General features: G+C 44.1%; 1 protein-coding gene across 1 annotated transcript in view; it reads right to left on the reverse strand.

Moving 5' to 3' along the window:
- The window catches only part of pth1r (parathyroid hormone 1 receptor), a 40020-nt gene that overhangs the window by 5409 nt on the left and 19930 nt on the right, over positions 1-14681 (reverse strand). The window contains exons 3-8 of the mRNA XM_060059285.1: positions 8116-8226; positions 7789-7913; positions 4966-5060; positions 2160-2346; positions 923-1076; positions 364-424 (exon numbers count right to left, since the gene is read on the reverse strand). Of these exons, the coding sequence (XP_059915268.1) occupies positions 364-424; positions 923-1076; positions 2160-2346; positions 4966-5060; positions 7789-7913; positions 8116-8226 (733 nt within the window). The remainder of the gene's footprint in view (positions 1-363; positions 425-922; positions 1077-2159; positions 2347-4965; positions 5061-7788; positions 7914-8115; positions 8227-14681) is intronic.

The following is a 14681-nucleotide window of genomic DNA, read 5'->3' on the forward strand; positions in this document are numbered from 1 at the left end:
TATATTGATGTTAAGCCGTTAGTTTTTCTTTGGTCTTCACTTTTTAAAACCAGAGAGAGACACCGGAGACGATACTTTATTCCCTTTAAGGTTCCTATGCGGAAAATTGTAATCATTCCCAGTTGTCCAGATGATTAAAAAAAGTAGTTTATGGTTGACAAATCAATCCTTTTCTCTTCAGAGACCACCTCACCTGGTGTCGGATCACTACAAATCCTCGGCTCATTCCATGTGCCTGCTGCACCTTGTGCGTCGGGGTCAACCCTATTGTTTACTATTGATCCCATGGAGTTCTTTATCTGTCTGACCGTGACACTACCTGCTGTGCATGCTGAGGTCAAAGTAAGGACCAGGATGACTTACTCTGTGTCGGCCAGGGTGGCTCTTACACTCGCCCACACCGTCACAAACATGGCAGGCACCCCTGAGAGAAACACAGCAATCGAAAGGAAAATCAAGAGCCGGTCGGCCATTCAAAACCTGAGTATGAGTATGAGTATGTTGCAATGCACACGACAAGTTAGACCTTGGGAAAAGGAAAGAGTGGTCTTAGATCAGGAAACAAGAGAAGGACATTTGGTATCACAGCGTCCACATTGTATGCGCTGTGCTCTGTTGACAAATATGCACAGTGTGTACAATGCAGGGGCTGTAAGGCCCATCACCTCATTGCTCATTGTTTATTCAAAGCAATGTGCCACAGCATTTCTGGGAATTGGGTTTATTCTGATGTATTTATTGTTATTTTTTTGTAGGTTCTGCGTACAAAAACCATACGAAGATGTACAGTTTACACACTACATAAGCTGTGACGCCAAGTGCATGAGAAAAGAGACATTGACGCAATCCAAAGTAATCAAGTCCTCCCTGCAATGCAACGTGGATCACCATGGTGATTGAGCAATTTGACCCAACAACTCACCCCAGCCAATAAGAGTGAATCCCCACAGATACTTCCTGTCAGAGAAGAAGGTCATGAAGATGAGGCTGTGGAGGTACAGGCCCTCCACCAGGATCCAGTAGTAGTTAGTGGCCAGGAAGTAGAGGAACACCGTCACCACCACCTTGCATCCAATCTGGAGCACAGAGCGAGAGATAAACAAAACACACACAGACAGACGGACGGACAGACAATGTTATCTGGGAAAAATCTATCGAGGCTCAGTCTCAACCAGGGGGAGACAGAAAGCGAAGAGGGATCTTTGTTTTTAATCAATCGCGGTATTGACTCACGCCTTCCGAAGCCAGTTAATATGAAGATGTAATTTTGTTATATTTCTCTTGATGCCCTTTATCCCCATGTGCAATATAATAAGCATTAACATGTCAGCCCGCTATCTCTTCTCTCTGAGATAACATCGGGCAGGAAATTAGAATATCAGCTATTTTAGGCATTCTAGACTCATTTGTAGCAGTTTGTAGTGCACAACTATGAGTGTATTTGCAAATAAAGTAGGATTTGTGTTGCTATCTACCCTCTCCTCAGCCATTTTGCTTGCATTTGGCACTAAATCATTGAGCATTCAGAAAATCCTCCACAGGCTGGCGTCACATTCCAGTTGCGTTCCTCACAGCTGTCGTCAGCTGCCTGGAACCACCCCAGAGAACAAGACTAATAAATGTGAATGGACGGATGATGGATCAAGGCAAAACCTCCTCCCCAGGGGCCCTACCAACGGGGCCCTAATCGTCTCATTCATCCAAACAATCTGCAATGACAAAGGGATCAGGAACACATCCAAACACAACCCACTGTATTGCTAAGAGGCTTAGAATGTAACCCTAATTGAGCCTCAACATTCCATACTAATTGCCTCATAGTTGAGCAACAACTGTAATGTTAACATCTGCACTTGGACTGACACAAAGGTCACACGGAAGTCACAGTCAATTAAAGGGCGAGCTCTGAAAAGGTGGATTACGCTGTGACGCTAACGCAGACGGCTAACGACGCCTAGAGTGCTATCAGTGGTGAACCTTACCCCGTGTCCCTCTGTCTGTCCAGCATGAGCTGACATTCCAGGACATGCCTCTCTCCCTCTCTCTTAAACGCTTATTTGTACTTATTTGTGCACGGTTTTAGTTTCTGTCGCGTCAATGCAAATGGAGATCAAAGTTCTGGTGTTTTATTATTCGCGCCTCTTCTGCGCCAAACGTACAAACTGTGTTTTGTCTGCGGGCGGGGCCTCGGTGATGGACTTGAGGTCCTCCACGGTGACCCTCTCCATGTCCTCCATGGCGGAGCCCGAGTACAGCACCACGTCCTTCACGAAGATGCTGATGGCCCTCAGCATGAAGGACACAAACAGGTGCATGTGGATGTAGTTGCGGGTGCAGTGCAGGCGCCTGCAGGGCGGACATGGAGGTGAAGGTTCGTCCATCAGTACAAAATCATGAAATCCAAGTGGGGGAGAAGTACACACACATAATCAATGATGCATGCTCCTGAAAAACATCTCCACATGAGTCATCCCAAGCAAAAACAAGTTATATGTAACGGTTTACATTGGTTAGCAGCATCCGAGGCCAGCGGTAGGCGTCCTAATGCCGGTGTGTTTGAGTGTGTTTGTGTGTGTTTGTGTGCACGCTCACATGCATGCGTGCGATTTCACACACACACATGAACAAAGCTGAAACACATTCTTGAGATTAGGAGGCTTGAAAGGCACAAATATTGAATCTCTGGGCTCAAAGTGAGCAGCAAAAGCGAAATGACTAGCATGTGCTGAAACAGTCAGTCCAAATTCTCCCAGAATATCTCTCCATCTAAGCCCAAATATTTTCAAAGCGCCAGGCATCATGCTATTAATACTTATCAGTCCACCGATTGGCAGGTAAGGGAACACAGTAAATCAGTGCCCTTGTGACAGTGTAATTATAAAGTAATATGCACTGAAACAGCCGGTGCTTAAAATGCAGACATGGAATTGCCTGTCACAACATGGTGCTTATACATGTTAAGAACACGCTGCTACAAGTTACGACCCTCACGGGACACTGTAGCGTAATGTGCACATAATGTAAGGTGTAACCAGGATATACTGTAAACAATGTTCAAACAAGCTCATAAAAAAATAAAACATATATATATATAAATATTTATATATATATATCTATATATCTATATATATATAGATATATAAGCCGTCTTCTGACAAACTATCGATCTGGAGAATGGTGGCAAATTGAGGCAGGATAAGCGATTCCCCCGTAGGGACCGACGAAAAACTACAAGCTACCGCAAATGTGAAGTATCCCCCTGGAGACCGTTGTGAGCCCGGCTCTCCAGCAGTGTGACGTGCGGAGGAGGCCAGGCGGGGCCGGAGTGCCCCCCGAATGTCAGCCGCCCCCCCCGGGATAACACATTCAACTCATTCTGAACATAGATTTCCCGGTGCCGGTGCTGAGCCAGGGTCCACGCGAGGGGCGCTGGAGGCCCAGGACACTCACGCCCCTGACAACACCGGCCGAGTGTGGCGTCACACGTCCCGGCCAGCACCGTCCATGATTCTCCAAAACGTTCCAGAAAGGAAAACAAAAAGAGCCGATGATTTTACCGAGGCCCGGGAATTAAAGCTGGGGTGGCTCATTTTTTATTCAAAGCATCTTTTGTCGTATTTGTTGAAATTCTATTTATATCCAGCAATCAAAAATTGGATATCTGTGACTGTCAAAGGCTTATAATAAGTAAGTCTTCCGTCCTTCAGCCAGAACGGAATGATTGGATGGCCCATCTGTCTGTCTAGCAAGCTAGCGAGCTAGTCATCTATATTGAGCAGTCTTTTTGGAGGGGGGTCTGAAGGGAGGGCTGGGATTTGTCCTGTTGGATACATTTTTAAATGTAACTTACTCATGCTGGTTTCTCCAAATTGCCAACGTAACTTTAATAAGCAGGGACCGAAAAATATCTTTCTTTTTAATATGCGAGAGCTGCAGTCTTGTGTCTGGCTTCTGTCATTACAGATAAGTCTTCCATTAGTTCTGTTAAGAGGAAGTAAACAACAATAATAATTCTTAAGTCTATTTGTATAGCGCTTTTTCAGATGCAGCAAAACCATAAAAACTTCTTAGGAAGATGGTAATTTAGGTGAATAGGAAAGGAAAGGGAAGGACATGTTAATCCCCATTTTGAAAATTGACATGTGTCCGCAACTGTGGTCTGTAATCTTCATCCCTAGGCAAATGCCAAATTCAACGTTTTTTCCTAAGAATCATATCATATTCTAAGTAAAACCGACAGTTTAGAAGACAATAAAGCGGGCGCACGGCAAAATGTCAGGAAAATCGAGCATTCAGTCCTGCCAGCCTGCAGCCAAAATAATCAACGGTAGACATAATAGTATGCTGTTGAAAGTCAGGAGGCCTCCAAGGGTTAAAGTAACGGTTGATACACAATCTGCAGGCTCCATCCTCATTGTCACGCCACACATTAAGCGGTAAACTCCCAGCACAGCAGAGCTCAGTTCTGCAAGACCATTGTTATTCATATCAGATTAATTCACTTTTAAGTCTTCATCATGTTTTTATTGGAAATAAAGCCAGCATCTGGTGGCTTTGTTGTGTGCTAATCTCACATTAAAAAAAAAAAGGTTTGAGATACGTGGCGCCAATCTTTATTAAAAAGTTAATTAACTACTACGGACTCAACACACGCCTTTAGGTGTTGTATAACCCAACCCAGATCCTATTTTAGCTGTGTAGTATCTGTGTAGTATTTAAGTTGGCCGCAGCCAAACTCAATTTCTGTAGATGCTACTCAGCCACACGTAACGAAACATGACTTCAGTAGTTACAAATGTATGTCATAGGAGAGTATGCTTTAGAATCACTGTAGCATCAACAATAAGTATCAGATATTGGCTTCATTTCAAAGAAGCTGCATTTATTATATATAATAAGGCATTGAAAGTTGTTTTTCAGAACGCACCACTGCCTGTCTACTTATTAAAAAGGTAGTCAACTCACCGGAAATATCCCAGTATTCCCACAGCCACCATGAGGGAGCCCAGAGAGATGGAGTAGCCCACGGTGTAGATGATGTACAAGCGATGGAAGACCTCCTGGGGAACACCACATTGTATATATTAGAATTTAAAGTACTAATACCTCCATGTATCTTTTCAATATCCGTTATTTCGATAAGGGCAGGCAGTAAATATTACCTTTATATAAATAAATAAAGCTGCCTTTAAAACATATTTCTTTCATGGTGCTGCGTGGGTATCAACAATAAGCCCACTCTATACATACTTTTTGTATGCTCCCTCATGTGTCAAGGTAATTGCATTCAACTGGTCACACTAGACAGGTTTCAGAACTCAACATACACATGAGTCATGTAGCGACAGACTGTTTTATGTAGTTGAGGTAGCCGTTTAGCTATAAAACTCGTTTTGTTCACGTTTTATAACTACTTTTAACTTTTAAGTAACTTTCTCAAGTAAATAAACGGTAAATAATCGGTTGTCAGCGCATAGCAGTGGCACCGCACAGTGCACAGCGGTGAAACCTGACCAAAACGCGATGATCGCTCTCCCCAATGGCCTTGTATTGGATTGTGCTCCAGCACACAGAGTGTGCCCCCTGGAAATGAAACAGCAATTTGCTTGGGTGGGTGATGGGTCCCATAAGAGCCGCAGGGGGCTAATTGGGGCTTCCAGTGTTCGGAAAGGACACCAGCAGAGGGGGAGAAGGAGGAGGTGGGGGAGGTGGAGGAGGAGGAGGTGGTGGAGGAGTTGAGGGTGGAGGAGATGGTGGAGGAGGTGGTGGAGTTGGAGGAGGAGTTGATGGAGGTGGATGAGGAGGTGGTGAAGGTGGTGGAGGTGGAGGAGGAGGTGAAGGTGGTGGAGGGGGAGGAGGAGGTGGTGGTGGTGGTGGAGGCGGACGCAGCAAAGGCGTCCAGAGGCTAGCGGTGGCTGGCGCCAGGCCCCTCGGCGCCCCTCTCCCAGAGCCAGGCGCTGGGCTCACCCCTGGGTGCGGTAACCAGACCCTGCGCTGCTGTTATCATTTAGCATCAGGACCACCGTTGCCAATCGTAGGGGAGTCTTTAGGTTGTGGTGGCGGTCGTGCGGTGTGCGGTAGGAGTAATTGCACCGTGACCGGGGGTTTTCAGTTTTGCACATATGCATTCATCGTGGACTTCTGAAAACAATTCTTGAGCGTGCATTAACGTTCACATTCAGGGTACGGCAGAGAATGGAGGGACCCATGATGAGGTTGTGACCACATCCTTTTAAGAACTGTTTTTGGAGGGAGAGGGAGAATGAGCCATACATGTGCGAAAAGCCGTACATTGCCAGCTATACTAAAACACTATTTCGCTTATGGCTCTGCAGCACAAAGAGTGTAAGTGAAAATCGAATTTTAACACGTTGAAAGCAATGTGTTGAAAATGGAAAGGATAAATATATTTCCGTGCAGCCGTTCTTTGTTGTCACAGATCTGCAGCGGCGCCCCAATGAAATCAAATCCTCCTCCGCACTAAACCTTCATTCCATGAAATCTGCAATGAATGCATTCATGTTGTTCCGGTGACATTTCACTGAGAGGCTGATTGCTGTGTTCTTTCGAAAGACCCTTGTAACCAATAGCAACCAACTGTCTTTTATTTTTGTTGTTGGTTTTCAACATGGTTATATGGGAAATCCTATGAGGGACAACGGCGGCGAGGTCTGTGTGGATGTGTAGAGTTCTCAGGGCAGCGGTTGACTGCGGGGTCTGAGAGAGTTAGGCTTCTCGAGCACATAGTGTAACGCTCTGTGAAGCTCTGTCTGAGCAGCATTCTATTTCAATGTCCGCTTCCGAGTCAGGGTTAAGCTGCTATGACCCTTATAGTATAACACCAAAGTGTGTGGCGCATTTCATATACAACATCCATCATCATATGACTCATTCACAACGACCGTACTAAAAAAGTATGGTCGTAATCATGGGGACAACACGCTCCCCCTTTCGTTCCTAGAACCCAAAATGTATTATTTTAAGGTTGAAGACTCATTGAAAGTAAGGCACAGTTTGCAATTACGACTGTGCATGAATGAGGGCATAATGGCAGAAAAGTAATCCCTTTATCCAGGGGTACATTCAGAGTTTAATGTCAAGCCCTACGTGACACGTGTCACGTAGCTACCCACCCTGGACTGTGCTGCTACGGTGGTCCATTCAACTGGCAAAGATGACGCTGTGTCAACAATCACGTATTGTCACCTGGCTGGGGCTTCTGCTACACCTGACCTGTGAAAACGTGCGACAGGCCACAAGCCCCTGCTGCCAACACCATGACACCCTGCCCGCACTACGGGAGCTCTGGTGAGTGCTGATGTCTTCACCACAGACCTGTGTTCGCCACTTTCAGCCAGCGCAGAGTTGAGTCGGATGTCTGATGGTTCTTTGCCTTTCCCATACTTATCGAAAGCCCTGACCGGATGTCTGATGATTGATTTTTGTGTGAGTTTCGATGAATATTATATATAAATATATAATATTGTTTGGAAATTGATTGTTATCTCAGGTAATTTCCTTGTTTGAGGACACTCATCTAATGAATTATGATGTATATGAATGCATTTGCAGCTAACATTGCATCTGAAGAAAAGAGGCCATTGTTGAACCTACGACACTCAAATAAAACCATAATTGCATTAAATAATTCATGAGATTTTTGATGAATCTGCCACAGCGATTTCTGTGTTGTCCCTGATTGCGTGGAAGATACTAACTGTCAAACTGTGCAGGGTTTAATGGAGCAGAAATACTGCCATACAGAACATGAACAAAACAAATGCAAACCTTCTCATGGTTGTGGTTGTAGTGAGGGAAGAATTTTGCACATTCACTATAATTGGCCCAGGTCTTGTTATTGGTGGCGGCCAGCTCCCATGTCCCATTGTTGTCACAGCGACGGTATGCTAGTCCTGGGAATCGAACAGAACTGTGTCAATTATCACAGCATCATTACATAGACAATAGACATGGTACACAAAAAGGTGCCAATTGTTGAAACGATGACAAGCAAACTTTGCATCAATATATTCTATGTAATCACACACAGGCTGCTCAATAAGAGTGCTTTCTCTTGCAACGGCTCCCGGCGGAGACACGACAGGTCAGCCCTACCTTGGTGGTTGAAGTCATGGATGTACTCTGGACATGCCGTGGAAACAAGCTCTCCTGGAGCCCCCTCAGGCCAGCAAACAATACCATCCCACTCCGGTGAGCAGAAGCCATCTGCAGACACAAGAGCATGGCTGACATTTAAAACCATGTTCTTGGGAGCATGTACTGGAGGAGTGTAGAGCAACGTCTCAATTCAAGCATTACATGACCTCCGGGGGGGGTTCACTTGAAAAAAAAAAAAGGGTCCTTTCATCCCTGGAAAAAAAGGGAGAAAATTAGCTCTGCAAAGGCAGCCTTGTAATTTGCAACGTAGCTGACATACGCAAAATCATGGGGATGAAATGGAAAGGTCTGCGACCCGGACCGACAGCACTCACTGGGTCGAAGAGCCTACAGCCTACACTTTCACACCATATAATTAGTGTGGGATAAAATACAATGGATTCCCTAGCATCAGCACTCCCGGGTGTCAAAACAATTTGCCCATTAAGCTCTAAGTGTTCGTTAACGTTTTGTTCACTATGGCTGCAGAGGGCTCATACCAGCTAACATGTTTTCAGACATGTACGCCTGGACAATGTACTATGGTACATTGGTGGTAATGGTCAATTGGTTTCAATATGGATTTCATTCGAAGGATTCCCTGTTGAGGTTTGGGGAGCCACTTTGAACAGGAACTGCTGTCACGAAAGACAAACGGAAAACAAAGGCACTACTTGCTCAAATAGACTCTGCATCCTTGTTTCCCCAAAATGATTCCTTTATTTATGGAAACCTGAATTGATGAGATGAAAAAGAAACGCAGTCAACATTCACAATCATGACTTTCTTCTGACGTAAAAAGCACTATCACATTAACGCTTCATTTTAGACTTTCTTTTCTTTTCAGACTTTCCTCTCCAAAACTCTGGTGATACATTTGTCACTTTTCAAAATAAAATGTGACAAAATCGTCAAAGCCAGCACAAACTAATAATTATGGTTAAAGTTGTACACCACAGGGCATTCAAGGATACAAGTAAAGAGCTGGTGCCCTACGTCACCCATTGATCTCCAGAGGGCTATGAACCTCAAGCCTTCTGATAGGACAGGGCTGAGGCCCAGGCACTTCTGGAAGAAGCCATTCTTTGGTTTGGCATTGATTCTCTCTTCTATTGAAAACATGTACCCCTCTTCTGACCACTAATAAGCAGCTAAACCTATGCCCTCTATGCTGTAGATCCATTATTTTCCCTATTCCTGTAATCAAAGTTACAAAGGACCTTCTGGAGCGATGACGAAAGGCCTTTTTTATATGCCTTCAAGATGGCCTGTCACTCTGAGCACATAATTAAAGAGTAGCGGAATGGGGTTGAGTAATTCGTAGAGCGCTCTGGCGGGAGAACAACAGTGTCTACTTCTGAAATCACACTGACCACAGGTCCTGGGAGTCAAAAAAAGGAAAAGCCCTGCAATCTTCTGCCATAGTTTTTCATGACCGCGGGACCACCTACCAGCAGGCCTACATTTAACAATGCATAGGATCTACAGTACGCTGCACAGCTAAGATGGAAATGTTGCTCGTGATTGTTGGGGGACTTGGGCATCACTGATTTTTGTGCCGTTAAAACATTTGCATAGGGTTATATTTTTCCCCTCCGCTTGACTAATTCTGTCCTGCAGATGTCAAGATGCATACAAACAGAGTCCTAATCCACAGTGAACAGACTCATAATGATGGCCGGTGTTGTTCTACGGCATGACCGCAAGCCTGAAGGCCGGGCTATTTTCACACTGCGAAGTCTGGGGCCTCGAACCCACATCCCTCCACTGTCCTCTCCAGGGGGAAAACCTCAGTGTTTCCCTGAATGAAGACCTTGTCCAGGCCCTCTAACGTAGCCCCGCATGTATTTAAAGCACAAATGAGGAAGAAAAAGCAAATAAGAGCGGGCTTCACTGCGGAGCGGCATTCAGCATAATTAAACGTTCTGAGCGTTGAATGTGGTGAGCGGACTGACCCCTTTAGAGTATCTGGAATAGCAATAGCAATATCAATCCCATTTATTTCCAAAAGGTAATCCTATACCATACAGTACAAAACAGTTGGCATGTCTAATAATAGTGCAGTGAGCCACCGCTCTACGTGGTTGTGTGAAATCACTATGGGGGCCAGACAAGACAAAAGGAGGACAGATATAGAGTGAAAAAGTCCTCAAAAATGAATAGCCCTTACTATTCTCTGAGATTGACTCAGCACCACAGAATCCCGCTTTCACCACAATAGGCTAAAATTAAACAAATCTCAAATAAAAACCAAGCCATTTTAGGCCCAAACCAACAAAAGTAAAAATATAAAAACTATCCATGTCCTTTTGAAGAGAATCCTGTCTTATTACAGTCTCTTGACATCAAAACTTAAGGGTAGGCAATATATCGTAGAAGTACTTCTTGTCATATTTGTTGTAATTCTCATCCTGACTTGCCTTGAATAAGGAAAAATATCCGGTTTCGTGGCCGTCATAGGCATGTAATCATTTAATTACATGCCCAAATGAAATAATTGGATGACCTTCCTGTCCGTCTACCTCCCTGGCTACCTGGCTCCCTATCTGCCCATGCACTGCAAGAGTCTATCATCAAAACATATCAACTCATTATCGGATCTTACCAAGTTTAATATTCTATCCCATTCCATTCCATAGCACAAACAACACCGATACTTACCAAATATATGCCCCAAATACTTTACATTCAACTATTTTTATGTAAAGTAATAATCAATTAATCATTATTTAACAGTAACGTTTAACACATTTAAAACTAGAAAATGCATTTCCTGTGAAAAATGCAATCAGTGCTGTAGCGTCAAGTGGGGTTGAAAATATAGAGCAACACAGTTTAAGACGTACAGAAAGGTCGAATAGCTGAACCCAAGTGAATATTTAAAGTTCAAAAGTTTATAGTCTGAACGGAGTAAGCATGATAATCTAAACATACAAACTATTTTAGAAAAGTCAAATAGTTGGGAAAGCGTGTGTGTGTGCGTGTGTGTGTGTGTGTGTGTGTGTGTGTGTGTGTGTGTGTGTGTGTGTGTGTGTGTGTGTGTGTGTATTTGGCATTTAATTATGGTTGAGTCAACCATAAATTACCCACTTGAATATTTGTTAATGGTGGAAATATTTGTAAAGATACGACTTGATAACAACACAGGTAAGATATCATTTGTGGTTGTTAGAACACTTAGAAAAGTGTAGTGGGTTATTGACGTCATTCTTTCACATCTAGTTCGTCGTGTTTAGGTAAAAGAATGATAAGGCTTTTACTGAATTATGCTTTCAGAAATTTCGTTTGTATAGATGATAGGGAAAATTATACATTCTGGTACCTCTACCAAAAGCAGACAACAAGCCATTTATGAAGAACCGAGTCTCAAACTATAGACTCGTTCTCAAAAGCTATAATTCTGATTCTATAAGTTGGACATGGTCATGCTCAGTAGAAGCAGAAAAACTTTAAAGATATTATAAAGGACGAGACGCCAATGGGCGTGAGGCTCCGATTGGACCCATTGTGAAATAAGCAGGAGTCGCCTCGCCACACATAAACGCCCCATGCTCGACAGGTGAATGTCCAATCGATTAATCATATAATGTCAGTGAAAAAAGAACTACCGTCACAGTTTAAGCTTAACATTGTGTTTCTGGATTAAATATTCAAGGTTCAAAGACGTCCAAAATGTTTAGCTGTGGTTATAGCCAGCCTGGTCTAGAGCTGGGTGACGTCATCACTCTCTAAGAAGGGTTCAATGGAAGTCAATGAGTCAATGAGAAAGAAAGAAAGAAAGAAAGAAAGAAAGAAAGAAAGAAAGAAAGAAAGAAAGAAAGAAAGAAAGAAAGAAAGAAAGAAAGAAAGAAAGAAAGAAAGAGAGAAAGAAAGAAAGAATAATAAAGCCTAAGACTTAAAAGAGTTGAGCGCTAACTGTGGCACGAATAAACTATCTTATTGAATTTAATAATATAATAATAATTCAATGAATAATTAGTTGTTCCTCTTTGATTGACTAGTGACTAGTTGAAATGACCTATAAGGCATGATATAAGTCAATATCAATGAGTTTGTAGTCTCGCAAAGCCAGACCAAACAACAGCAAGTAGAATGGTCTGGAACCACGCTATTTAGAGCCGTCTATCCGGGGGGAAACTGGGCTGGCCTGTTTTTATTTCTTTAAACCAATCACAATCGTCTAGGGCGGGGCTAACCCGGGACGCAGCAGCGGTGTCCATCCGAAATAGTGCAAGAACATCTTTCTTCCTCAGCAAATGCTGAAAGCAAATCTTTGCAATTTTCGACGTAAAGAGCCAAACATGCTAGCTTTACAGCGCCGTCAAAGTCCTCTTCAAAACTCGCCATACTGCGTAGTTTCCGAGATTGAGGGGGAGCACAATACGGGAAAGCCTGCAACAGGAAGGGGAGGAGTAGCGGTGGAATCCAACGCTAGCGCTATAGACGCGGTCCATTTCCGCTCAGCCAGACTAATGAGTTGGTTGATTGGCTGATTGATCGTTTGATTGCTTGGTGTTGACAGGCTGAGACTACTAGTAGCCTTCAGGGCTGTGCCACGGTTCTACGTGTGCTGGTGCATGTTAACACTAAGGCTGGTAAGGATTTGAACATGATTGAAATATACAGCGCAGGCAATGCACACGATGACCTTCTCATCCTGAAAGACGGAGAAAACCTTTTTTGAAATGTGGCTTTGAGGGCACGAAAAAAAAAAACTATCATTGGCTACAAAAAATAAAAACGGCTCCAAATTAACCCTTTAAATCAACCAAGGGTTTGGTTGTTGTTAGTTTTTCCCAGACAAAATGCCCTCATTAGCATGGCTTATTTACACATGTTCACTTCTTTAACGGGGCTGCGATTGGAAAGACGTGTGCAATCTTCCAAATGGGGTCATCAGAGCGCCACCAGATAAAGGCTAGGTCACATCAGCTCCGCCGGCGTCATCAGGTATGTGGGTCAGGCACTGTGGCCAGCGCTGCACACAACCCCTTGAAACGCGCTCTTTACGCAACAAGCTTGAGCAATTTTCCCCTTAACATGATTCCCCTATGGGCGCATTACAGTTCCTACTCAGTGCGTCGTTGGATTAAGTGTGAAAATGTTTGCCAACTGAGGAAAAAAGAAACCTGTGTAAACCCCGTCTGAAATGCTGGGAAATACAAGCAATGCTGCACAGATGCTAATCCAATGTTTAGCAATAATAAAACCAACTACAGCGTGGATTCTGGATAAATAGGGACACTGGCCTGGGTGACTTGGGAATTGAACGGGTGGGTTACGTCCAACACATAAAAAACCCTCTAAATCCCAAGCCGGGAGCTGGGAATGAGCTTGCAGGTACCGGGTAGCTGTGTGACGTGTCAGGCTGCATTAGACATGACGATTGTCAGAGAGGGAAACTAGCCTCTCATTTTATAAAGGCCTGATGTGTAGCCGGTGCCCTGTGTTGTGTAAGTGTCCTTGGCTGTTGGGATCAATGTGGCGTGAGAAACAACATGCTTCTTGTTTTCCCTGTCACAAGCAGACAAGCCATCCTTTAAAGGCACAATGGTTTGAGTTTGGTTAAATGTTTTTCATTAAACATCGTGACACATGGAAATACTGTGTGAGAGACAGCATAATTACTGGTGGCAATGAATAACACTCTATTGCCGCTTTTTCACCGCACATGTAGCTCGACTCGACACGACACGACACGACACGGTAGCAGCACGGGTCCTTTTCCACCGCAAATAGTACCTCCTGGACGTGGGCGGGGTCGGCTGCGCGAAAGGGCTGTGACGTATTTTTGTACGCGACGCAAACAACACCTACGCAACCCACACATGGACAGAACCCACATAACAACAATGGAGGACATCGATGCAATGGTATTCGTGTTCGTATTATTAGCTGGCATGTTGAAGAAGTTGAAGAAGTGGAATATGTTGGCTGCGGCGCTGCTATGGCTGTTACCAGCATGGTTGCCATGTCGCTCTCGTGACTTCGTCACACTCTCTGGCCAATCAGTGGCCGGCCGTCTGCCGACGTCACCTTTTAGCATCGGCTCAGCTCGCTTGGAACCTAGAGCGAGGCGGTACTAGAAAAAGCAGCCTCTTCAGGTACCAGATACCATGTTTTCGCGGTGGAAACGCAAAAAATGCGAGCTGAGTCGAGTCGAGTCGAGTCGTGTCGAGCTGGTACCATGCAGTGGAAAAGCGGCATATGTGATTTATTTGATTATTATGGTTTGTTTGCAGAGAGGGAGGGGGAGGGGGGTAGTTCGAGTCTCTGACTTCAATTTTACAGAACCACAAGTTTCTGTAGAGAAATGATTGGTATGCAGATGGGATCTGAAATTTCAGTTTCTGAGCAACTGAATGGTAAAATTACTGCAACCAAGTTTTCTTTGAGTCTACACAAAATTATGCATTTAGAGTCCCATAAGTGAACCGATACAGCCAGAATACATATCGCCTTTCTTACTCTGTTAAAAACCCAAAATGAAGACATAAGGAAATGGACCCCCGTGTTGTTCTGAT

This window comes from Gadus macrocephalus, chromosome 8 (genome assembly GCF_031168955.1).
Source record: "Gadus macrocephalus chromosome 8, ASM3116895v1".
Classification (NCBI taxonomy): Eukaryota; Metazoa; Chordata; class Actinopteri; order Gadiformes; family Gadidae; genus Gadus; species Gadus macrocephalus.